This window comes from Fibroporia radiculosa, assembly GCF_000313525.1.
Source record: "Fibroporia radiculosa TFFH 294 genomic supercontigs, scaffold7719, whole genome shotgun sequence".
In the NCBI taxonomy this organism is placed as follows: domain Eukaryota; kingdom Fungi; phylum Basidiomycota; class Agaricomycetes; order Polyporales; family Fibroporiaceae; genus Fibroporia; species Fibroporia radiculosa.
The window spans coordinates 50,080-73,361 of NW_012133447.1; the positions used below are offsets into that span (position 1 = coordinate 50,080).

Genomic DNA, 23,282 nt, shown 5'->3' on the forward strand with positions numbered 1-23,282 from the left:
ATCAATCTGCGGTCGGGCGTAACGCACATCGATTTGTGAAAGACACACTAGTAACAAACGCCTCTCGTAATTGGACTGCATATTCCGTTCCTTATTCGCAGGAGAAGATCCCGTCTGTGTTGTTTGCCCCCTCGCTATCGCGCCCATTCCACCATGTCTTTCCGTTGAAGGTATTTATAACGTCTTCAGATTCTCGTTCCTGGCTGTGTCGCGTCTCGCCGATGTCAAACCTGTTCTGCGCGAAGTTGTCCGGTCGTTACTGTCGCCGCCCCTGGCGCTTTTTATGTATTGTATCCTAAAGTGATAGATATTTGTTGGGCGAATGGCTACGACTTGTGTCTTGGGAGTGGACCAGGAAGCGGTAGGATCGTAATCTTGCGCGACTATCATGTCGACGGACTCATAAGTTACGGCACGTTGTCGACGCGGAGTATCCGCGAGCGCCTGGCAGTTGAATAGGTAGCCTAAGATGAAAAAATAATTATGAATATAAGTTATCTTGTCTTATGGTACCAAATCTTTGTCGTAACCGATGGATCGCTGCTTGCGTACTATTGTGCAAGATATGCTGTACATTTTGGACATCTGGTACCGGTCTTCCACCTCGATCTACCGGGACTAGACTTTCGTCTTGCTCCAACATTCCACAGCGACGACATAATTGATGAAAGCGTCATCGTTTTGAGGCGCTTAACTGAGGCACTCTGAGGCGTCTATTAGTTCGCCATCACCAAGGCGGCGGGACGGTCGAATGAGTCGATTCGCTGAATCCCTATCACTCTATCCTTCATCTACAACCACAGCTCGAGTCTGGCTTTAGCATAATGGAAGGATCAAGTACCCCTGCTAACGGGAAGCAGGAGACCACCTCCATACTAGTCTCCTCAGGAAACTCAAACGCACATCCGTACGAGTGCATATTGCTCGGTGCCGTGGCGCGTATCCGATCATTTTGTTCTTTTACAGCACCAAGTCCGCCCGAGTAGCCACCGTTGTGCAGGTCAGTGCGGCGGACGGGGACTCGAGCGGTGCAGAGGACGAGGCACAGGAGGAGGCGAGAGTGGACGACTCGGCGATCCTCGAGGACCTGCCGGACGACACGGAGGTGCGCCACTCATACTGCTCTTGTGCGCGACGACCGGCTGCAATTGTCGTCTTTCCCTCAGGAGATAGACCTGGTGCATGCTCGGATCCACTCTATCAGCGCGCTGGGTCTTCCGCGGTTCGGCGCACATCTGAAGAAGCTGTGTCTGCGCCAGAACTACATTTCCGTACTGGATCCGGAGGTGATGAAGGCGCTCGCAGGGCTGGAAGAACTGGATTTGTATGATAACAAGGTGAAGACGGTCGACGAGGCGTTGAGCGGGCTGAGCAAGCTTACGTGAGCGCATGGATCCTTGCTTTCTGAGACTCACATAATTGATTTCTGTTGTATTTTGTATGCGGCTAGCGTGTTAGACCTCTCCTTCAATCTCTTGCGACGCGTTCCAGATACCCTCCACTATTTACGTGCTCTGGACACCGTCTATTTTGTCCAGAACAAGATATCGCAAATATCCGGCCTTGACAGCGTCGGAACAACGCTGCGAAGCCTTGAGCTCGGCGGGAACAGACTGCGCGTAAGTCGCTATTCGCATCACGTTCACCGGAGAAGGCTTGAACTGTGGTGCGCGGACATGTCTAGAGAATAGAAAATTTGGATGCACTGGTAAACCTTCAAGAATTATGGCTGGGAAAGAACAAGATTGTGAAGCTCGAGGTGGGCGGGGATTCATAAACTCCTGCGTCGCGTGTTGAATCCACATTTGAACCAGAACCTGGGATCGCTCAAACGCTTGAAGATCTTGTCGATACAGTCGAATCGTATCACAAAGTTGGAAGGCCTGGAGGGGTTAGACGATCTAGAAGAGCTGTATCTCAGCCATAACGGCATCGAGCGGCTAGAAGGCCTCGAAAAGAATGTGAGGTTGTCCGAGACATCACTGGATCCCATTCCAGCTGACTACTAATTGTGTCGCTCAGACCAAATTGCGCGTGCTGGACGTTGGAAACAACTTTGTGAAAGCGCTCGAGAACCTGTCCCACTCTACAACGCTGGGAGAGCTATGGGTCAGTTTTAGTGCAAAGTTTTCCTTGCCGTTGTTGTATTAAAAGGAGATGAGTAGATCAACGACAATCGCATAGACACCCTCGACACCCTCGAACCCCAGTTGAAGCACGTTGAAACCCTGAGGACGATCTATCTGGAGAGGAATCCAGTTCAGGCGTCGGAAGGAGTTAACTATCGCAGGAAGGTGATGCTCGCGCTGCCACAAGTGGAGCAACTCGATGCTACGTGGGTCTACCGTATTTCCAATGATCCGATGGAATTTGTTCTAACTGTGTGCTTGCAGATACGTACGGCAGGTTGATCGTGTCGTAGACTGAGGTCTGCGCGCGAATACGGTGTGTCTACGAAAGGCGCACGGACTCGAACGATTATCACGGTCATGATAGACAACTATCCGCACTCGATTCTTATATATATATTCCTGTTCTGCTGACATCGGTGCTTCAGGCAACCGTTTCTGAAGCACCTCGTATGTTTTCCATCTACATTGTATTATATACTTGTACATACAGTAACGGACAGCGACTGTTAGGTATGTAATTTTAGGCAAACGTTCCTGAAGCACCTCTGACTGAAAGTCGCTGTTAGGCTACGTTGCGCGCGACCGAACGATTGTTCGGCGCCGCTGAATGAATCGGAGTAACTCTTTAGCAAACCGACGATTTCCCAGCTGCAAGTCATGTCGTGCGACCCGTTCTTGTGCGAGTCGGGCTCCATATTACGGACTAAAAAGCTCCGAACGATCGCTCAACCGATGAATCTGTTCCACTAGCACATTGATCGAGGTCGTCTCACGCTTGGATAGTTGTATCGATCGCCATACTTACAGCATTGATCACTCTTAGTCTTGATCGTCCCAAGCGGATCAGAGTCTCTGGTCCCTGGGTTGAGATCATAATGTGACGTAGCGTAGCGGTGGCAAATGCGTGACGCTCTATTTGCGCCTGTTGTCCAAGAGCTTCGTTCCTCATGCGCACGTGCTCTCAACGCATAATCGCTGTCCGAGTCTCTCCAGTCGGCGTGTTGTGGCCCGTCATGGCACCCAAAAACAAAGCCAAGGCAGCAGGCGTCAGCGCGAGTTCTTTCTTTGACTTGAAGGCCGAGCTTGCAAAGCAGGAAGAAGAGTTTACGAAGAACAAGGCGGCAGGAAAGGCTTCCGCCCTCGTTGGCGGCATTAAGCGGCCCGACAAGGTGCACTCGGGTGTCTCTGCTTAGCGCAACAGCTCATTTTCTCTCTGCAGAAACCTACTGTATGGGCGAGACAAAACGCGGGGGTGAAGGCTCGTGCGGCGCGGGACATCGAGTTGGAGGAGATTAGCAAGCCTACTTTGGACTCTGCGCGCGCGGTCCTCGAGCGTAAAGCAAAGATATACGAGAAGTTGCGCAAGGGGAAGAGTGGGGGGCTCAGCGAGAAGCAGTACGATGCACTGCTCGTAGATGTATGCGTGTGCATCACTGTCTGCGGAGCGCTGCTGACGACGTCCACAGTTTGAGCAGATGCCCATAGATCCGTACGAGTCGGACAGCGACGACGAGGACGAGTCGCTGACAGTTCCGAAGGCACCGGATGGTGGCAATGTGCGTTGCTCCCGTACTGGTGCTTGCAGAGTGAATTCACAGTGCATATATGCGCAGGACGATCCTGTGATAGAATACGAGGACGAGTTTGGGCGAATAAGAACCGCCCCCCGTTCAGAGGTTCCACGTCACCTTCTGCCCAAATCGGAAGAAGAACAAGAGGAAGACATTGAGTACGCATATTCACTACATTTGATATCGTGCCTCGCTGATCACGGTTCTGTTACTCTAGTCCCTTCGTAATATGTACATTTTAGCTCTATCTTCCTCGCTCTACCGCTCATTCGTGCACACAGACAACCCGGTTGATCATTTCCCTGTCTACGAGCCGTCGGCAGAACGGGTTGCTGCCATCGAAGCAGAGTTCGCGGAGGAGAACAACCCACTAAACGTCCACTTCGACGCCTCGCGAGAAGTGCGTGCCAAGGGTGCTGGGTTCTATCAGTTCTCCGCGGACGAAGAGACACGCCGCAAGCAGATGGAGGATCTGCGGCGTGCCCGCGAGGAAACAGAAAAAACGCGTGCAGAGCTTGGTGCGGCGGACGCGCGCCCGGGCGAGACGGAGGGTATGCGTGCGCCCGGTGACAAGGGTGAAGGGTCCGCGGCTGTGGGGGCGAGGAGCAGGGCGACGGAGAAGCGCAAGCGCGAGTTGGAGGAAAGGCGGAAGTTGTTGGATGCCAAGAGGAGGAAGCAGGGGGGACCCGAACGAGCCGAATCGCACGAAAGTAGTGAGGCTCAGGCTCGACCATCACCACCCGCTCAAAGTGCGCAGGAGCCTGCCTCAGTACCGGTCGACCCGTTCGCCGCGCTGGAGGCACGGTCGTCGAGCCAGAAAGGCAAAATGAAAGAGAGGCCCGAACGGACAGCCGACGAAGCGGATGTGTTCTTGTCCCAGCTGGAGAAAGAGATGATCAAGGGTGGCAAAGTTCGAAGATGAATTAGAATGTGCGTATACAATTTCCGTCCGTTGTCCGTAGAAATACAGTCTAACGAATGTAGCGAGATACTGTCCTAATAATTTCTCGCTTCAAACTGGATCTCTCGCCTCCTTCACAAGACGCTCGGGGCACCGCAGACTGTACCGGCCTCCGTCTTGCGCATACTCCACGTAAACTTCCCCCCTCCTCCGTGTCCTATTCCTCGGTCCTTCTTTTCCAAGGAGCACATCCATCATGAAGCTTTTCGCCGTCTGCAGCACCTCCAGAGCCGGCCTCACCGCCGTCCGGTGTCCGGAGTTGATGAGCGCTGTCTGTGGTGATTTTGACTGCATGACGAAGGCGATAAGTGCGTCAACAGACGCAAGCCACGTGCGGATGTTGCCTGCCCCAGGAAAGATGATCGGCTCCCACTCGTACAAGGTGTCGCCGACGTAAAGCATTTGCTCTTGTTCGTCCCACAGCGCTATCTCGTCGGGTGTATGACCAGGTGTGTGGAGGAGTCTTACACCCAGCGGAGCGCCGGTCGCGGAGTGTATAGGATCAAGGTGGGGAACGAGTGTAGGTTTAAACAACGGGGTGCGAATACCGAGGTCTGCGCATAGGGAGTGTTCGGGTAGGTTTGCGTGGGAGACGAAGGACGGCGAGTATGAAGACTGAAGGATGGGAGAATCTCTGGCGAAGTCTTCGACACCTACTATCCGGCAGCCGTAAGCGACGAGTGGGTCAGTTTAGGACATGCGACGTACGGATGTGGTCATAGTGGCAGTGGGTCAGCACGACAACATAGCGCATACTGCCTCCTTCATTAAGCGGCCTGCCGCCATTATCCTCCACTCCGACAGTCTCGATAAATTCGCGCAGGCTAGTGATGTCGACCTTACGGTCGTTGGAGGCACCTCCGCAGCCGGTATCCGTTACGAGAATGGTGTTGGCTTCGGGCACACGTTTCACATAGATGTATGGATGTTCAGAGTAGATGTCATTGACCTCGATGACGAGGAAGGTAGATAGAGTGAGGCGGTAGGCCTTGAATGCACACCGTCTCTTGGCCTTTGGTGGTGTGCGTGGGATTGGGAGAGCGGTTGTACCCGAGGGGAGGACCCAGCAGACGAGGATGGCGATGGCAAAGATCCAGGTAAAGAACTCGGCCAGGAGCAGCATCTCGTTCTCGTCTGCAGCGGCGGATAGAAAATCTAAGTAGGGAGCGACTTTTAAGACATGAGTGGGTCGAGAAAGGCCAAGGCAGCCAAGCGATAGACGAGGCACGTTCGCAACTCGCCGTCTATGTGCTACTTTTATCGCCCCTCTCCACCGGCCGGATCGCTGCGCAGAGAGTCAGTGACCCCTCGCTCAAATGTCCAGCGTTCAGGAGCTGCATTATGCCGTCCGCCGCCATCCGCCATTCCCAGTGGAGACACTCAAGTACGGCTATCACATCCTACTCGTGTAACACTGTGCTTACCCAGCCTGAAACCTCGTCTCTCATGCTCGGCCGGCGGCTGCGTCGGTTCAGGGCCCGCCAAGTACTGCTTGGAACCTCATCTATGTTCAACGTCGTGACCGGTACTCGTACAGCTTGCTTTCCTTGGCCCCTCTGAATTCCACACCCTCGCCTTGGCTTGCACCCAAGCCCCGCCACAATTCCACCGGAGCCCCTAGTAATTCATCCGCCAGAGACGGGGCAGATGACAGCGATCTCCTCTCCTCCATGCAGAGTCACGGTAGCGGGATCATCCACCATTTCCTCGTTGACGGCCCAGCTGCTCTGCGCCAGCACCGCCGCGAGTGTCGTGTTCGGATGGCGTGCGGCGAGGTACGGAGGTAGTGCGGATAGCGGGAAACCTGGCGGCGAGGCGGATGCGGGTTCGAATGGCGGAAGACGCACGCGTTCTGTGGTGAGTCCCGTTGCGGTCGACGCTCCGGCAAAGTACAGCACGGTGATCTCTGGCGGCGAGGATGGCTGTAGGCTGGCCATGCCTTGAAATATAGTTCTAGGAGGAGGAGGAGGAGGAGGGACAAAGAGGTCCGGCGGACAGCCGGCTCTATGCACACTCATAATCCGCCCGTCCTGATTGGCTTGGCGCTGGTTCGAGCTCTCCGGCTGCCCAAACCTGCCTATCATGTTGTCTCTAGCAACCGCCAGTCACTCAGCTTGACTTGAACGACTTGCTCCTCGCGGTTCATCTCGGTTACTGGAATCTCTACTTGTGTAGGAGAGGCTGGGTCTCACGCAGTGTGGAGACCACCCGTGAGCCTGCGACTACAGTAATTCGCATGTTAGTGTTTTCGGAAGATATCTCTGAGTGAAGTCTCCACAGCTATAGTACAGTCAGTTAAGTCGAGATGATACTGGCGATATGCCCTCAAATCCTTCGTCTAACATACTCATCTCTCGATAAGTCACACTTTGTTCAAGAATGGCATTTTCACGTTCAACGGGGCACGGTATTTTCAAAGGTGGATGGGACGTTTTACCCCCTGAATCCGTCAGACCTCTGAGTACTGGACGAAAGGTCTCTCAAATCTAGGTAGTCGCACACGCAAGGCTGGAGACAGAGGGATGCCCTTATGTGAAATTGAACTTTGACCTTTGGGAATCATACCACAGACCATTCACTTCGAATAGTTAAGGAGATCGGTCGCCTAGTCGCATTTCGAATGCAACTCAAGAGTTTGCCATTAGACGCACGTAAATCCTTCGGGAGTAGATTGGTTTCCTCCGTTATAGCGCAAACTCCTTGGATACTGCCCCGGTGTATCCAAATAGGTCAGCGATGCGTCGGTGATTAGCTGTGTATTTTGCCTACCTGGCACAATGGCCGCACAAATCCAATACCATCCGTCACATTGTTATTGTTCCAGTAAACCGCATACAACGAGGACGGTGCAGTCCCTTCCTCAACCCACTGCACAATTGCCGCAAGGATGTTATATTCCGGAGCCATCGACAGAGGGGGCATGCTGCTCGACGCTTGTTGCGAGCCGCCGAACGCATTGGCACCATATCCACCCTTCAAAGCAGTAAGTTCCTCGATTATAGGTTGTCAAGGTCGCAGTTATGCTAGACTCACACTACTGTATGGCGCCGCCAAAAGTTAACAACTCTGCTATGAAGCCGGAATTGATTGAAACGCACCAGTGGTTCATCCCGGGCACAGTGAACATTCGATAGAATTCGTCCATTTCCAACCCCGTATATGCCTGGGTGAACGCATACACGGTCTCATACCAGTGCAGCGAATTTCCCGGGCTGATTAGCTGATCCGCCCATCCAACATAGTGCAGGACCTTGCCGTTGTGCTCTGGACCTGCAAATGCAGTGAGGTTGGGGTCGATCGCCTGTGATTCCGTCAACTGACATTCTCCAATACAACGTCAAAAACCTACATTAGACTGTCCAGGATCGATTTCGTCCGCGATAGGAATAAGAGATGCGTTATATTGCTCAATCGTCCATTCTGTGTCACTTCGTAGGAGCAATTGAATCAGTGGAACACTCTCAAAACAAAAAAGGTCTTACTTTAAAACAAAGTATCGGAACCAATCCTGACCAAGCTCAAAAGGAGCCTCGGTCACAAGGCCATCGGGAAAGGCCACCTCCCCTCCCGGATAATAGGGCCCGAATATCCACGTCTGATTGGTCTCGTAGTAATCTGCATAGATTCGACGAGCGGCTTCAATCTGCGGGATAGTGAGACATGTCGATGGGTCCTGTTCAGGACGGCAAGCAAGGGTTTCTGGTCGGAAGCTGGTGTATACAGAAGGTTGAACGTTTAGACAGGTCCGAACTCGAAGTACGATGGTTTCAGCTCACTCGCAAAATCTCGGGTCATTAATGATACCGTCCGTCAGCTGGCGAAGCGTCAGCTCGTGCATTCATCGTCCTTTCAAGGATGTCAATACTTGCCCCATCGAGCGCATCACATTGTCTTAAAACCTCCGGATGGACGACATTGATCCACTGTGATGCATTTATGAAGCGTGACGCGGGTTGAACGTCGAGATTCATGTGGATCGACCAATCCTGCAGGTGCGTCTGCCAGTTGGCTGGGGAGCCCACAACCTGATCCTGTGTGAGCCACTAAAGAGATAACGCAGATTGAACTGACGATGCCATCAAAATCTTCAGGAAATGCTTGAATTTCCTTCAGCCTATCAATATCAATGAATGATCAGAAGGCGGCGCTAACTGCAATGGAACCCAACATACCCCTGGCGTCCACCTGTACGTTGACTCAGATTAGCGGAACTTGGCACTCAGATATATTCCTCGGACTCACCAGTTGAACAACCAAGATAATACGATTTTTTTTGTGTTTGGCCGTAGTACTGGTTTGCCACTTCTTTTCCCGTGACTACACTCAGATGTAGTGCACGCCATCCCCAATCGACAATTGCATTCTGAGAGTGAGGATAAACATTAAAGCAGGCGTAAGGATTGTAGATACGTACATCATTATACGGACCACCCCACGTCCCTACCCACACACCCCCAGTATGACCGGTATCCGTTGATATACCTGCAACTGTACAGAAGAGTTGAGTCAATGTATGCGTACGACGTATCAAGCGACTTACAGCCTTGGGCGATGGCAAGATATCCAAGATCTGCGACGTTGACTGTCAAGGTGATGTCAGATTGGGAAAAGTCTGCGTGAAGGCCGATGCGCACCCCCGCCAGCAAATCCACCGTTTCCGACAGTCAGGACACGGCCATTCCATTCATCGGGCAGCCATACTTCCGTGTTGCACGACGATTTTGCAGTTGTGTTGGTGGTGATCACGAGCTCAACGCGACAGAATCCGGGGAGGGTGTTTGTGTCGATGCTCGACATATTCGTCGCTAAATCCACAGTAGCATTTGCGGCGTAGTATGTTGTGGCGGAGACAGCAACATCTGTCAGATCGTGAAGCGTGAAAGACGAGCACGCAGACTCCCAACCGAGTGCAATGTGAGAGTTGAATAGTCCTAGGGCAAACAGCCATTGCAGACCATAGAACATAGGGAGGCGCTTCCCAGGGGACATGACTCAGGGTGCTTCAAACAACTGGTCTCAGATCCCTGCGACATCGTATATGGCTCTGGCCAGAGGGAATTGCACGACAAGATCGCGCACGGTCCCACGCAAATGACAAAATATCCGATGAAAGAGTCACGAGTGCTGCAGCCTGACCACAACGCGGTCGAAAGTGAGAAGCATGCCGAATTTCCAGGGAACAAGAACTGAATACGATGCGTATTCTAAAGATCTTCATAGAATGTACGCGTACCTCTCTGACTCCGAGGCCTGGGAGTACTTTGGAGCAATTGTTGGGTATTACATGACTAGCTCTAGACAGTCTCGCGATGTCCGCGTGGTGTATATCAGCGCAAAGAACTCACAATAGTATATTCTCAAGGCATATACTAGTTGTATATTCTTGAAGTCGCTGGTGGGAATGAAGCTGGAAGTCAGTTGAGCGCTGATAATCGATCTCCGAGGCTTCGACGCAATGGGTCACATCATATGACGAACATCACGCCGAGCTATTGTCACACACGCAGCGGTCAGCCTCGATGTGGCGACGAATGGCGCTTGTCCTCGGCAACGAGTCCATGGCCTCAATTTGGGGGATTATGAGACAGGCAAAGAGATCACTATAGGCGAGGGTTTCCCGTCGGAAGCTGATATAAAGGTTAATTGTGGACATAGATAGGACGATCACGGAAACCCAGGGGCCTGCAGAGGGGCCGAGGACCAAGGTCAAGAAGCGGATCCGACTAGCTCGTGCTCAGAACTCACAATCACGTATTGCGGCGAAGTGTACCGAGTTTGCGACGTCGACTGAAAGAACAACATTGGACGAACACTCGATCCATTGGCCTGCAAGCCAAACTTCCGTGTGGCACGATGATTTTACTGCCATGTCTGTTGCAATTACGAGCTGTTCTGGCACGGTAAGCAGCTTCAACCCTAGCGAGTCATACCATGTTAAAAATGCGCCAGGTAAGACATTCAGTTCTCATTGAGTACGGAATGTCACACTTCCAACGTCATCACTGCAGTCCTAAGGGGCGGAGCTCGACAGTCCACCAGATCGGCTTCGTCGTCTTAATCCAGACGGTGTTCTCTTTCATGTCGAGGTGATTGGACGTCGACACCTGCCCATCAAAGGATGACTCGCATTCAGCTAGATGACATGGCGGAGATCAGTAATTGCCTACGAATTGGCACAACATGTATGAGCATACTTAGATTCCACCGCAAACCCGAGGTAGAGAGTACGGTGGACGCAACCCCGACCGGCAGAAGACCGCATGTTGGACCTAGGATAGAATGATTGATAGAAATGCGGTGTTCGCCCTGTTCAGTACAAAATAGAGTCAGCCCGTGTAAGAATGCGCAATGGAGAGCGCACCTCGTCAAGAACCCAAGCGATGTTGTCATCCGTAAGTACAAATATTCGTCTGCGCCATTTGCGCCATTTATGCAGGCGTGAGAGTGTGTGGATTGTCTGGTCTAGCCGTCCTGACAGCCCACCAAGCAGTATAATGTCTGATTCCTGAGATAAAATGAAAGTGGTTAACGAAGTCAGTGCAATAGATGCATAATCATGAACAAAATGAGATGCATTGAACAGGAGAACTCATTGAGTAGTCGGTTATCAGTCCATCTAGTTGGTATTATGCCTCCATTGTGAGGGCAGCTACGCCCACCAACAACCGGGGGTGGTGTCCCTTACATGGATCAGCGTTTGAAAAATACTTACATATGCACCCTCAGCCTTTTCTTTGTCTATCAAAGCATCTACACATTTCATGAGATCCGTAGAATCTTGGTCATGATCTAAAACAATGGGAACGCCCTTGAAATGCGTACATCAGTTTCTGCGGCTCCTGAGTGGAGAGTAATCCGTCCGAGTATAAGAGCGATGTCATAGACTCAATGCGCACCTGCGATGCGTAATAGCGGCGTACATCGTCCCGAAGAGAGTCGAGATCGCCCTTAATCAGATCGGGTAGATACCTGCACTATCTGGTTAGGAAATTATAAGAAAAAGATCGCACGGTGTACTTACAAATGCCTGGGATCAGGTTGCAGTGAAGGACCCATGACGCCATCCCGGAGGGTGTCGTGGAGGCGATTCGCGCCACCGTCTGCACAGCAGCGCCAGGCGGTAGCCTTCCCCAGCCTATCGAGCAGAGGGAGAGAAAAGGGCTGATTGAGGATAATAAGCGAGTATCTATTGTCCGGCGAAGTAGAGGGCGACGGTTCCAAGAAAGACAAAGCCCACTCGAGAGACTGCGACATGGTGTCGTGAGCCTGCGCGTCAACGTACTTGACACGCGCTCGGTAGTGAAAGTCGGCGCTAAGAGCGAATCACGCGCACGTGACTGTGTACGCCTATGGACGCGTGTGGCTGCTGCCGCGTTGCAGCTTAGCGGGCGTCCGCGCCGCTCTCCTTACCTCCCTTTTCTACCGCTCGCCGCATTATGAGGCAAGCATGGACTCTCTGCACGATTACTACCAACCCTACTCCTGGCACCAAGTGAGCACCCCCATCCCCTATAACTGTATGTCGCCTGAATCCCTTCGAACGGCTGCAGTCCCACGATCAGGTCAGTTCGTGCCTGCGCGGTCGTACCGCCGTGTCTAACTGACTGTAGGCAACTGTTATCTTGTTGGTCCCATATGAGACCCTTGAGGACGATGTCTCGGTGAATATTGTTCAGCCGACACATTTACTCGCAAATTGTTGATGGCCATTCAGGTCGTTATAGAGAGGAATTATCTAATAGCTGGTGTACGTGGGCAGAACCCCATCGTGAAGGTGTGGACCTTGCGGACTATTCCTGGTTCCTCCCTGATTTATGCTCACAGGGGCAACTATACGGCAATGTAGACACGACGAACTCCATGTGGCAACTTGAGCCACGAGCTCTACGTCTGTCTGGCCCCGCCCGCGAACGTACAATCTCAACGACGTCAACAGCCTCTACTCAATCATCATATGCACTCGTCTCCGACCCTGATATTTCTAGCAGTTTTGCTGCCTCTTTGGAACATGGTCTTCTTTCTGATATTGATGACCCAGCAGCGTCTTCCCCTGCGCTCTCGTCGCCCATCTCCTCATACATAGATGAGCACAATGGATTCCCCTTATTCCCTTTGCCACACCACGGCCGATCTATTGCATCGTATCCCGCATCACCACCCACCCATGCGCCCCCTTTCAGCTTGACTTCTTCCTATTCGTCAGTGGAGTCTCTTCATGTCGCATCAGGAAGACTACTCACCTTACACCTCGAGAAAGCGGACTCCGTCATTTGGCCGTCCCTAGTTGTTGGACCAGTACCTGAGGGCCTTTCACCATCTCTGCTCAGCTGCTATCCGTGGGCATCAGCTTCCTCGCAGACGGTGGAGTCAAGATTCAACATGGACCCTACCAGTCTGGTGCTGATTGCACTAGAACTATATGATATACGTCAATTGTATGAGGATGCTTTTGAGTATTTTGTGTAAGTCATTCATTTAAGCAGCGCTCCGAAAAGCGATACTCAGCTATACGCACAGGCGAGCATGGCATCAAGCCCGGGTCCCTTCTGCAACGATTCGCCTTGCTACGCACTACCTCCCAGCACAATCCGCCTCCTCTTTCTCGACCGCTGGCACTGACAACTTGGAGGTGCCCAACTTTGAAGCATCCCCTCCCACTCCTACACCTACTATCTCGGAGACCTCTTTTGCTTCACCAGCTCCGGGCACACCAGAATACTACCTAGACCGTATTGGCGGCCCCTCCGGCCTTGCACAGCTGTTTTTGTCGGCGGGCGTGCTCCACCTCGAGGGTTCTGCTACACCACTTCTTTCCTCTGCTTATGCTGGCCTTTCTTCTCTACGTTCCTCGTTGACCATTAGTGGAAGCACGGGCCGCGGATACGATACTGGCGGCAGTCCCGCGGGAGCAGAGGGATGGCGTCGGGACAGGGAGTGCGCGCGAAGATATTTTGAACGCGCACGCGCGCTCTTACCATCCCTTGACGTTCCTCTCCTGCCTCCTGACACTGACTCGGATCCAGGCTCGGGGGCGGAGAGTGGAGATCGCAGGAGTCCAGCATCTGGGTCAGCCTCACACTCGGACACCAGAGCTAGGGAAGAGCAGAAACTGGAGATGCCCTCGATTACCATTGGCGAGGATCCGCTGTCGTCTTCCCGTCAACCGCGTCGGCGGCGAAGAAAGGGCTCAAGAGATCTCTCAAGCTCGTTTATGGACAATCATCGTGCCACGGAGGACGATGACCGGACATGGTATTTGTACATCCCAGGATTGGTCGGAGCCGGCACGGCATTGTTGGTAGTTGGGTTTCTGTCCTTCTCGTCGTGGCGGAAAAGTCAAGGAAGTTCATAAACAATTTACATACACACAGTCATCATGTATCTATCTCCCTGGTCTTATAGTTTAGCATTCCTGCTTGGTCTCAGCTGCTCCGCTTGTCACTGTATTTCTACTGTGCATAAATACATTCGAGAATCATTGATTGTCAAGATCCAAGATGGCCCAGGGTGAATTACGGTGAACGAATAACGGTAGAAGGGGAAGTACGAGGTGAGTGTACACGGCGCAAAGGAATGTGTGGTATCTGTGGGTGAAGGAAGGGTATGTACAGAATGCAAAGCCTGCATGCAGGGATATGAGTAAGTTAGGGAAATCAAGCAACGAGATCTACTATGAGATAAGTAATGGTGAGACGAAAGCTGCAAATACAGGTGCGACGCAAACCAACCTTAAGACGACAAACGAAATAGAACAAGTAAATACCCTAAACTTAACCTTTCGCTAAACCTGAACCCGACATGTTGCTGGTGATCTGCCTAATTCTATCCTTTTCTGCCTCCATGTGCCGCACGAGCATCCCGTCAAACATGAGCAAAGACTCCCTCTGCGGCTGCTTAGGTTTGGTCTCGGCATCATTGGCGGTAGCAGGCCTCCTGCGCGCAGAAGCGCGCCCCCCACTGTTACTATCCGGCCGACTCCCCTGCGACGACGACGCGAGGTCGGCGAATGAGAGTAGGGGAATGTCCTTGTTGGTGAGCCCCTTCTTTCTGTGCGAGAAAAAGCTGCCACGGCGAGGTCGCTCGGGTATATTCGACACAGGCTTTCTGCTCTCAGAAAGGCGCATTGGAGATGAAGGCTCGTCAGAAAGAGACGGAGGGCCAAGCTGAGGTGTGGAGTGATTACCCAAGCGCATAAATGGTGGGCGTGGGATGCTGGTGCTTGAGATATCGGAATCTGCCCGCGCACGAGATCGCGAATAGACTGCTGCAGGCGGGGCAGTAGGCTCTTCCTCGTCGCTCTCGTCGAGTTCATCCAGCTCCATGGTAGCCTCGATACGGTCAAAGAACTCCGTGGGCGACGCCGGTGCTGGCGCCGAGTGAATGGCTGCAGGCATAAACTCGGTCGGAATCCTAAGTGAAAGCAAGGATGCTTGGCCACGACGTTCAGATAATGCGATCGCCGAGACAGGAGTTGCAAACGATTCTATAGATGAATTTTGTGGCGGATCGCTATGGGACGAGTATGGATTGAGAGGCGACGACTTATGGCCAGGATCAGTGGAAGCGCGGGAGGATATAGACGGACGATAAACGGGCTTGGCTGCAGGTGACCTGGGAGGGGGAGGTAGCACAGTATGATTCGCCGAGGACGAGACACGAGGAGGTGGGGACGCGACGTGAGCACGGGGCAGAGGGGCAGGGATATCTGCGAGGATAAATGCTTCACTCGATGAATCAAACTCCTCTGGCTCATAACTTCTCCTTGATAAAACTGATGGTGCCCGACAGCTGCCAAATATCGCATCGTGGAACGCCGAAGCCGTCGGAGAGGGATGCGAATAGTCAGATATCGATAATGATGGTCGGTTCTCAGTCGTCAACGACACCGTCACGGACGGCCTATAATCTATCGCCTGATCGACATCAGTATCCGCAGGTGTGGCATACGATAGGTCATCGTCTGATATGCGAGCCTGGCTCATCGCGCTAAGGTTCGACGAGAACGAGGGAGTCGGTCGGAGATCCTGCACCGAGACCGACGAATGTGCAGACAGTCGCTGAGAGATTGACATTGGAGGAGGGCTGAGAGACATCGCGCGGAATTCGATCCCAACACTACCACCATGCGCGTCGGAAAGCCCAGGGGATGAGACAGCTTTTCTGAGAGCCTGCGGCGACGAACGTGACGGCCCTGGCAAGCTTAGCTGCTCGTCCATAGAAGGGTTTGACAGATCGGGCTGAGAAAGAGAATAGTGAGGATTGCCCAACTGCCTGCGAGGGGCGGGTGCGAGCGGGTGAGTTTGGGCGGGAGTCTCTGCGCGACCAGGGGGACTGTTTGAGAACGGCCACGATGCAACCGTTCCCGCAGGAGATCTGGTAAGAAAAGCAACTAGGCTGCTGCCAGACATCGGGGCTTTGGCGTACTGAGTTGGAGTAGTTGGACTATGCGACACTTCTACCTCCGCACGGACGGTCAGCTCCTGGGGCGGCATAATCTGCTGTCCTATCCTATGTCTCGGGGTCGACTGCGTCGGGACATCTAACGAGTCCGAAGTTTCCGCAGACGATGTATGCATGGAAGGCGAAGTCGGCGATGGAAAGGGCGACCGGTCAGTGGAAGTAGTTGCATATGAGATGTCGGCAGAATTGCTCAACGAGTGACTGACGGCCTCACGGAGAAGCGCCTTACGCCACGAGTCTTCGTCGGAATTGAAGGACCATAAGCCTGGACTATTGGGGGGTAGTTGTTCCGCCAGCACTGCCGCGCCAATAGAATCTCTGATGCCCAACCCATATGCAGCAGACGTCTGGACTGCAAACGGAATACTCCCCACGGGCGGCGGTGGCAGATCGACGGCGTCAGTGGGATCGATCACGTCTACTTGCCAATCTTTCACTCTCGGTATGGATTGGCTCCGTGCTTTTCGGATGGTTGCACGCGTTTTCAGATCCTCCTCGGCCTGCTTCGCTGCCACGACGAGATCCTCCATCTTTTCTCGCACGACGACGACCCTAGTCATGGAGCTGGGTAACGGCAACACATGAATAGGTGTTTGAGGCAGCGAATGAGCAGGAGGGCGCGATACGAAGCCGGATACAGTCGTGGAATCAGATGTGGTCCTCAAGACAGGACCCATAAGACCATCACCCGCGGAAGACACCGGCGTTGTGGGTTTCGATTTCGACTTGCCTATTCGGAAGAAATCCAAGAAGGCGCTATTAGAAGTCTTGTTAGGGGACTTCTTGGATACAGCTGCATCCGGGGGAGCCAGTGATAAAGGGGAAGGCTTAGCATGCGCAGGGGGGAGAAAGTAGCTGTTGTTCACAAGGAGCCGAAGGCGATATGAGACATCGTCCGCGTCGAAGTCAGATTTTTCTGGAGAAACAATCTCGGGGGTGAACGCGCGCATGCGGTCAGAATCTTCGTCGGGAGAATATGGCAAGGACGACTCCGTATGGGAACCCGTAATGGTCGAGGCTGGATACAGGGAGGACGAAGTCGAAGAGATATGCGTCAACACTGAATCTCTGAAGTTTGGGCGATCATTTTCAGCCACTCTGACGAGGGTAAAATCCTGAAATGCCTGTCCAGGAGTGCATGGACTGGGTTGAGAAGATGAGTCGGGAGACGCATTCGTTCGGAAGACTTGACGGGGAAGACTCATGGCGCGTGCTCTCATCTGTATCGTGTTCTTCAGCAATAATCCTGAGCAGTATGTACAGCCGACATACCCCTTTTATTGACCCGCCCTCAGATCGTGTCTGCCTCAGCCGCGGTACGATACTACCACCACCAAATTCTCCATGTCCGTCGCTCTGGGAAGCCTCCTCGACAACAACAGTAGGCCGTCCATCTGAACCTGTTGTCCAGGGCCTACGAGAAGACGACGACTCCACCTGGGCACTGGGTGCAGTTATCATCTCTTTCGCCTCGTTGTGCAGAGTAGTCGGGAGAGGGGGATGATGTGTGTCGGGAGGAGTCGCATGGGGGCCGTTGTCTGCATCTCTGGTTTTGGTACCGGTTGGTCCAAGACTTTTCCCTCGCCGGTCAGGTCTAGCGGCAGAGGTGAGGGCTCTTGTACGCGTACGCGACCTCCGCGTTAGGGATGCACCCCCAGAGCTCGCAGTACTGGCCAGAGAATTGGAACGCACAGCGGAAGGCCGATCGTGGAGGTTTCTGGGGATGGATATGGTCGTCGACTCCATTCAGACCTTCGACGGTGGTCGCAACGACGACGAACCAGAGTTCGCCGGTACGGCGAAAGTCTGGAACGCTCATAATTGTCGGTATAACTATTTCACAGGCAGGGGCGCGCCGAGTTCCCACGCTCCGAAACCGCTTGCGCGAGGGCGAGCGAGCAGGACGCGAACAATCAGCGTCTGGCATCCGCCCAACCACAACGATAGCCATCTCCGTCTGAACCGCCATGGCCTTGTCTGACTGCAAGTGCTTCCCCTCCTCATTCCTTCCGCTGTGGCTGACATTTCTCCAGCGTTGCTCGCCGTGGCCCATGCCGCACTCCCGCAGGCGGCCGGGTGGCTACCAAAATGGCAACTTATTGTCGCAGTGATGGCCATATTCAACACCGTCCAAAACTTCGTGACCCTGAAGTTCACTCGCCAGCTTTATGCCGCACCACCGTATCCCGGTAAGTAATCGCCTTCTGCACGCCCTCCGATATCTCACCGCTCCTACAGTGACCCCCTTGCAAGCGAGGACATTCGCCATATGGACGCTCACATCTGCAACAATACGGCTTTATGCGGCATATTATATAAATATAAAACAGTGCGCTATGCTTAGATCGAAACTCCCTAACCCCGCCCTGACTTCTCTCCTCCTTAGGATCTATGATCTTGCGCTCTTCAGCTATCTCTTCGCATTCGCGCACTTCGCTTCTGAGTTACTCATCTTCCGGACCGCAAGGCTCAACGTTCCTGTCATGAGTCCAGTAATTGTATCATGTGAGTGAATCCAGGTCCCCTTGTCTCAATTGCAAACGGACTTACATCGCTTTTCATATTTCACATCAAGCCGTCTCTCTTGTCTGGATGTTCACACAATATGATTACTACGTCAAAAGTTGAAACTCGGCGTCGATATGTTATGCTATATACAGTTTTAGTTACTGTATAACTGACTTCCCCGGATTTCAAGGCTCTGTGCTCATTGGTATTCTTTTCATTCAAAATTTTTTGCTCTGTTCGATGTCGCCGTCGAATGATAGTGAAGGTATATTTATTGGGATTATAATTCAGATAATATTCCGATTCTGCAACCCCTTCCAATTCCCGCTAGACGCTGCATGAAAGAGGTAAGATGCTAAGAGATCATGACTGTCCACGATAACGGCCGTGTCCGTAATACAATGGCCTGGGCGATGTTTTGCCAGCAGCCCGTCCACGAATGCCATTATATTCCTTCCGTATTATGCGTATGTCTCGAGTGTCAATTAACGTCGTTGTCGTTATGCAGCAATAGTCATGGCTGAACGGCTTTCGGATGGGCTACTCACTGTGGTCGGGTGCTGTGCGTCTAGTACCTTCACCTTATGCTTATGGCCGAGTGCGCTCGTCGCTTCACGGGTCTGATCTCTTTCTCTGCGCCACCGCCAGACAGAGTGCCAAGGCGGATGACACAAGGCGCGTTGGTGACCGCGGCGATACCGGTGGCCCCGCATTCGGCCCGTACGCGTAGGCGATGCCCTCAGTTACTGTAAAGCGTCCTTGCATATCAAAAATGTCGGCATTCGGAGACATACGTGTTCTCAATGCGCAGGATTCGCACTGGGAACATTCTCGGTGAGGGTGTATGCAGGACTGGTCTCAATAGTTACAAGACTGCATACCGTACGGCGCACGCGGTGTCTTACTCTTGGGTCGTGCGACGGGAGCAGTCTACAAACTGAGACTGGAGCAGAAGCGTGACAGCGTGTGACAGGACGCGCTGGCGCGTTCTTTGTTTCAGTTTGGCGGTCACGTGCAAACGCGACGCGGGCCAAGTTGAAATCGCGAAACGAACATCCACAACCAAGTTGTTGCCGTACCATAGGCTGACACTGTCGTCTCCTCCTGAGAGCGCACCATTCCCTTCTTCGCCCCTCTTTCACACATTCGCACGTCGGGCCCATTTTATTCTCTTCTCTCTATTTGTTGCGAACGGCACACTCATACACCAAGTTCATCCTGGTCTTCGTTTTGCTGTCATTCCCAACGCTTCACAGTAGATATTCACATTTGAACAATGGCAAACCATTCTGTCCGGGTACGTTTATTTTTTCTATCGCTCTGGCGTGCTCCGACTGTTCTCAACTGGTGCGCCACATTTAGCTGCCTATGCGCAACCGAACCGGCCCTCAGCGTCCCAAAATCAACGGCGATGAAAACGCAACGAGTAGACATGTCCGACAATCTTCAAGCGTTGCTATTCAAGGTGTCTCGCGTCTCCCGCACGCCGCTGTCGCCGCTGCAAAAACTGGCCCTCAACGTCCCGCTCTCAGCGAAGTGACTACGACAGCCGTCAACCGCAAAGTATGTCTCTTGTTGTTCCCAAAATATTGTTGTTGTGCCATCAGATCTGTGACGTGCTCATCATGATCTGTTGATGCAGGAAAACGTTAACAAGTTTAACGGTAATGGCAAGGAGAAGGAAGTCGCAGAGGTTGGTACTAAACGTACTCGCTCCTCAGCTGCGGTCGTGGCCGGGCCTCAGAGGGTGCCTTTGAACTCCACTAGGGCTGGTCCAGTAGCTCCCACTGTGACCTCTGTTCACACCCGATCGTCCTCAATACGCGTGCAACGACCTCATGTTCCAGCACGGGTTGCTCACCGCGTCCCGGTCCCTGTTCCTCAGGAATACCTCCCACCCATGGCGACCGAGGATCTCGATGGTGAAGATGATGACATGGATATTGAGGAGCAGCAGATTGTCGTCCAGTCATCCTCCGCCGACCAAATGAACTCGCTCGATGCAGAGCAGGAGGTCAATATGGAGGCCGCTGGTTATGATGAAGACCTCGAGCTGGAAGTTGGGGATTTCGTTGCCAAATCGCAGCGCGTATGGCCAGAAGTCAATACGGAACGCGCTGAACGGTACAGACGAGAGGTCGACGAGATTCGGGAAAGTTTTGATGATCCCGTTGATGAATACGACATGACGATGGTCTCCGAATACTCAGAAGAGATATTCGAGTATATGACCGAGCTCGAGGTATGTCTTTCTTTCACCTGTGCGCATATGACCGTCATTCTAATGGTGTATGTAGGAGGACGTCATGCCAAACCCTGACTATATGGACGGCCAGAGCGAAATTACTTGGGCAATGCGTCAGACGCTTGTGGATTGGCTCTTGCAAGTACACTTGCGATACCACATGCTTCCTGAAACCCTCTGGACTGCAGTTAATATTGTCGATCGCTTCTTGAGCAAACGAGTCGTTTACATCCTCAAGTTGCAGCTCGTTGGCGTTATTGCAATGTTCATCGCGGCGAAATACGAGGAAATCCTCGCGCCTTCGGTTGACGAGTTCGTCTATATGACGGAGAATGGCTACACGAAAGAGGAAATTCTGAAGGGCGAGCGGATTGTGTTGCAGACACTTGACTTCAAGATCAGTCATTACTGCTCACCGTATAGCTGGATGCGCAAGATCAGCAAAGCCGACGACTACGATATCCAGACACGCACCTTGAGCAAGTTCCTCACGGAGGTTACGCTACTAGATCATCGATTCCTAAGGGTCAAACCTAGCTTAGTGGCGGCTATAGGAATGTATACTGCGCGAAGGATGTTGGGTGGGGACTGGGTGAGTAACTCGTCTATCACTTAGCCATCATATATCTTGAGACGCCATGATCACACACTCTGTTCTTTTGTCCTCCTTAATGCGTCACGCTCACGTGATGGAACATGAACTGACTTGCATTGTTTGTCGCTTTCAGAATGATGCGTTTGTGTTCTATTCCGGCTTTACGGAAGAACACCTCTTCCCTGGTCACCAGCTCCTTATTGACAAACTCACCGAGGCGGGTTTCACAAAGCAACATGTCTGCCAGAAGTACGCGAACAAGAAATTCCTGAAAGCATCATTGTACGCCATCGAGTGGGCGCGTTCACATATCGAGGACGATCTACCGAGAGAGATGAACGTCGAAGCATAAGAGGCGTTGTTTGCGAAGTGGATGGCGGGACCCTCCTGTACTCGACTGTCCCATCGCTTCGTCTCATGCATTTTTATCGTCTCCTTGGCTCACCATTTGTATCACCAGTCCGACTTTTCATTGCCGCACGCATCCATCATCATCTACACCCACCTATCATTTCGTCTGCTGCAGTCCCATCACATGTGTTTGATTATCACACTCTACACTCCCACTCGATCATGTCTTCGTCTATGATTGTCAGCGCATTTTGCTTTCTGAAATTGTCTCGGTTCGATGCCTCCATCAACGCGTCCCGACACGCAATGCCATTCGCATGGAACTCCTCATGATCCTGTCACCCCCATTACTCCTTGTACGCTCTCATGTCAAACACTCTTGTTTTGGACTGCATATGCCTCTCCCATGCTCGCTTTGTGTATGCCTCTTGTCGCCGCACCTGATTTATTATCATTTCCTGCTTTTCTCCCTTTCCATCCTTTGTTTTGTCTTCACGTGCACCGTCCCCTATCCCAGTTTGCATGGTTCTTTTTGCATTGTCCACACTTCTGTTTATTGATTTGTGTTAATACCCCTCGGTGTCTCTGCTCCCACCTTGATTCTTTTTGTTTTGAGCTTCGAGCTTGCCCCGGTCGCCCTCTTGGCTCGTCAGATAGTCTTGCCATTTCGTCATCAGGTGATTAGGGTCGCAGGGAACGGTATACGTACGGACAGCTATGTACTATATCTGCACCGGGCGCCACGTTCTGTTTTTTTTTATCTAACTGGTTGTATTGTCTTGTCTCCTGGAGACTGTCTTGTGATTTACTCGACGTAACTCAAGCAATGCACCTGACGGCTGGCCACTTCAGCGCTTGCGTCGCGCATCCTTGTCCGATGTGAGTTGGGTCTGACTCGCTCATCGCGTTCGTCCCCTTCTGACAACGCTCCTTCCCGATCGTGCTCAAGACACGTCTTGTCAAGTACTGTGAGTATGTACGTGGCCCCGTAATCTGGCATTTGCTTTGGCTGCTAGTAGGTAATATTGTTCATGCACGACGGAAGCTGTGATTATGAACATACCAGGTGGCTGGCGATCAATTGGCGGAGTATGATCGGGCGCTCATTCGCGGAAGTAAAATGCTCGCCTCAATTCATGCTGCCTCGGCCCATAGTGATCAGGTGCATGCTCGGTGTCTTGCTTGATCGTCGTCTCCTGCGGCTGCGTGCACGACAAATGATGTTGACTATGTGATATGTGACCCCCTGCGTTGAAGTCTCGGAGATCGCTGATCAGCAACGCGGGTGCGGCGCGATTGTCTATACGAGGACATGCAGCATCAACGCGCTGCTGTTCTAAAACGCTCCTACTAAGGCTGCGGAGTCAAATAGGTACGTGCTCGTTCCGTGAAATGCACGTTGTATGATTTTTCTGCGGAGAGCCTGGGGGAGCATATAGAAGGCTATGCGCCCATATAA

General features: G+C 52.5%; 8 protein-coding genes across 8 annotated transcripts; 4 read left to right on the top strand and 4 right to left on the bottom strand.

Moving 5' to 3' along the window:
* Positions 1 to 824: 824 nt before the first annotated feature.
* FIBRA_06477 (uncharacterized protein) lies at positions 825 to 2,427 on the top strand (the record flags this gene model as incomplete). The annotated part of the gene is made up of 9 exons (XM_012328199.1): positions 825 to 907; positions 967 to 1,105; positions 1,167 to 1,381; positions 1,451 to 1,619; positions 1,685 to 1,759; positions 1,815 to 1,961; positions 2,023 to 2,109; positions 2,166 to 2,335; positions 2,394 to 2,427. The coding sequence occupies 9 exons, from the start codon at positions 825 to 827 to the stop codon at positions 2,425 to 2,427; spliced, it is 1,119 nt and encodes a 372-aa protein (XP_012183589.1).
* Positions 2,428 to 3,145: 718 nt separating this feature from the next.
* FIBRA_06478 (uncharacterized protein) lies at positions 3,146 to 4,625 on the top strand (the record flags this gene model as incomplete). Its single annotated transcript, XM_012328200.1, has 6 exons — positions 3,146 to 3,301; positions 3,352 to 3,549; positions 3,599 to 3,688; positions 3,746 to 3,861; positions 3,921 to 3,934; positions 3,985 to 4,625. 6 exons carry the CDS (start codon positions 3,146 to 3,148, stop codon positions 4,623 to 4,625), a joined length of 1,215 nt encoding a protein of 404 aa, XP_012183590.1.
* Positions 4,626 to 4,715: 90 nt separating this feature from the next.
* On the bottom strand, positions 4,716 to 5,787 carry FIBRA_06479 (uncharacterized protein; the record flags this gene model as incomplete). The annotated part of the gene is made up of 2 exons (XM_012328201.1): positions 4,716 to 5,317; positions 5,373 to 5,787. 2 exons carry the CDS (start codon positions 5,785 to 5,787, stop codon positions 4,716 to 4,718), a joined length of 1,017 nt encoding a protein of 338 aa, XP_012183591.1.
* A 502-nt stretch (positions 5,788 to 6,289) lies between these two features.
* Positions 6,290 to 9,653, bottom strand: FIBRA_06480 (uncharacterized protein; the record flags this gene model as incomplete). The annotated part of the gene is made up of 14 exons (XM_012328202.1): positions 6,290 to 6,755; positions 7,316 to 7,371; positions 7,434 to 7,637; positions 7,783 to 7,965; positions 8,014 to 8,092; positions 8,147 to 8,374; positions 8,441 to 8,478; positions 8,564 to 8,689; positions 8,736 to 8,778; positions 8,837 to 8,849; positions 8,907 to 9,027; positions 9,079 to 9,152; positions 9,205 to 9,246; positions 9,299 to 9,653. 14 exons carry the CDS (start codon positions 9,651 to 9,653, stop codon positions 6,290 to 6,292), a joined length of 2,028 nt encoding a protein of 675 aa, XP_012183592.1.
* A 1,010-nt stretch (positions 9,654 to 10,663) lies between these two features.
* On the bottom strand, positions 10,664 to 11,720 carry FIBRA_06481 (uncharacterized protein; the record flags this gene model as incomplete). Its single annotated transcript, XM_012328203.1, has 6 exons — positions 10,664 to 10,797; positions 10,859 to 10,970; positions 11,026 to 11,169; positions 11,377 to 11,472; positions 11,561 to 11,633; positions 11,686 to 11,720. The coding sequence occupies 6 exons, from the start codon at positions 11,718 to 11,720 to the stop codon at positions 10,664 to 10,666; spliced, it is 594 nt and encodes a 197-aa protein (XP_012183593.1).
* A 391-nt stretch (positions 11,721 to 12,111) lies between these two features.
* On the top strand, positions 12,112 to 14,016 carry FIBRA_06482 (uncharacterized protein; the record flags this gene model as incomplete). The annotated part of the gene is made up of 6 exons (XM_012328204.1): positions 12,112 to 12,156; positions 12,215 to 12,226; positions 12,275 to 12,325; positions 12,379 to 12,438; positions 12,489 to 13,126; positions 13,182 to 14,016. The coding sequence occupies 6 exons, from the start codon at positions 12,112 to 12,114 to the stop codon at positions 14,014 to 14,016; spliced, it is 1,641 nt and encodes a 546-aa protein (XP_012183594.1).
* A 418-nt stretch (positions 14,017 to 14,434) lies between these two features.
* Positions 14,435 to 18,093, bottom strand: FIBRA_06483 (uncharacterized protein; the record flags this gene model as incomplete). Its single annotated transcript, XM_012328205.1, has 3 exons — positions 14,435 to 17,344; positions 17,397 to 17,718; positions 17,753 to 18,093. 3 exons carry the CDS (start codon positions 18,091 to 18,093, stop codon positions 14,435 to 14,437), a joined length of 3,573 nt encoding a protein of 1,190 aa, XP_012183595.1.
* A 1,815-nt stretch (positions 18,094 to 19,908) lies between these two features.
* On the top strand, positions 19,909 to 21,824 carry FIBRA_06484 (uncharacterized protein; the record flags this gene model as incomplete). Its single annotated transcript, XM_012328206.1, has 5 exons — positions 19,909 to 19,929; positions 19,995 to 20,195; positions 20,275 to 20,874; positions 20,930 to 21,469; positions 21,606 to 21,824. The coding sequence occupies 5 exons, from the start codon at positions 19,909 to 19,911 to the stop codon at positions 21,822 to 21,824; spliced, it is 1,581 nt and encodes a 526-aa protein (XP_012183596.1).
* Between the last annotated feature and the right edge of the window lie 1,458 nt (positions 21,825 to 23,282).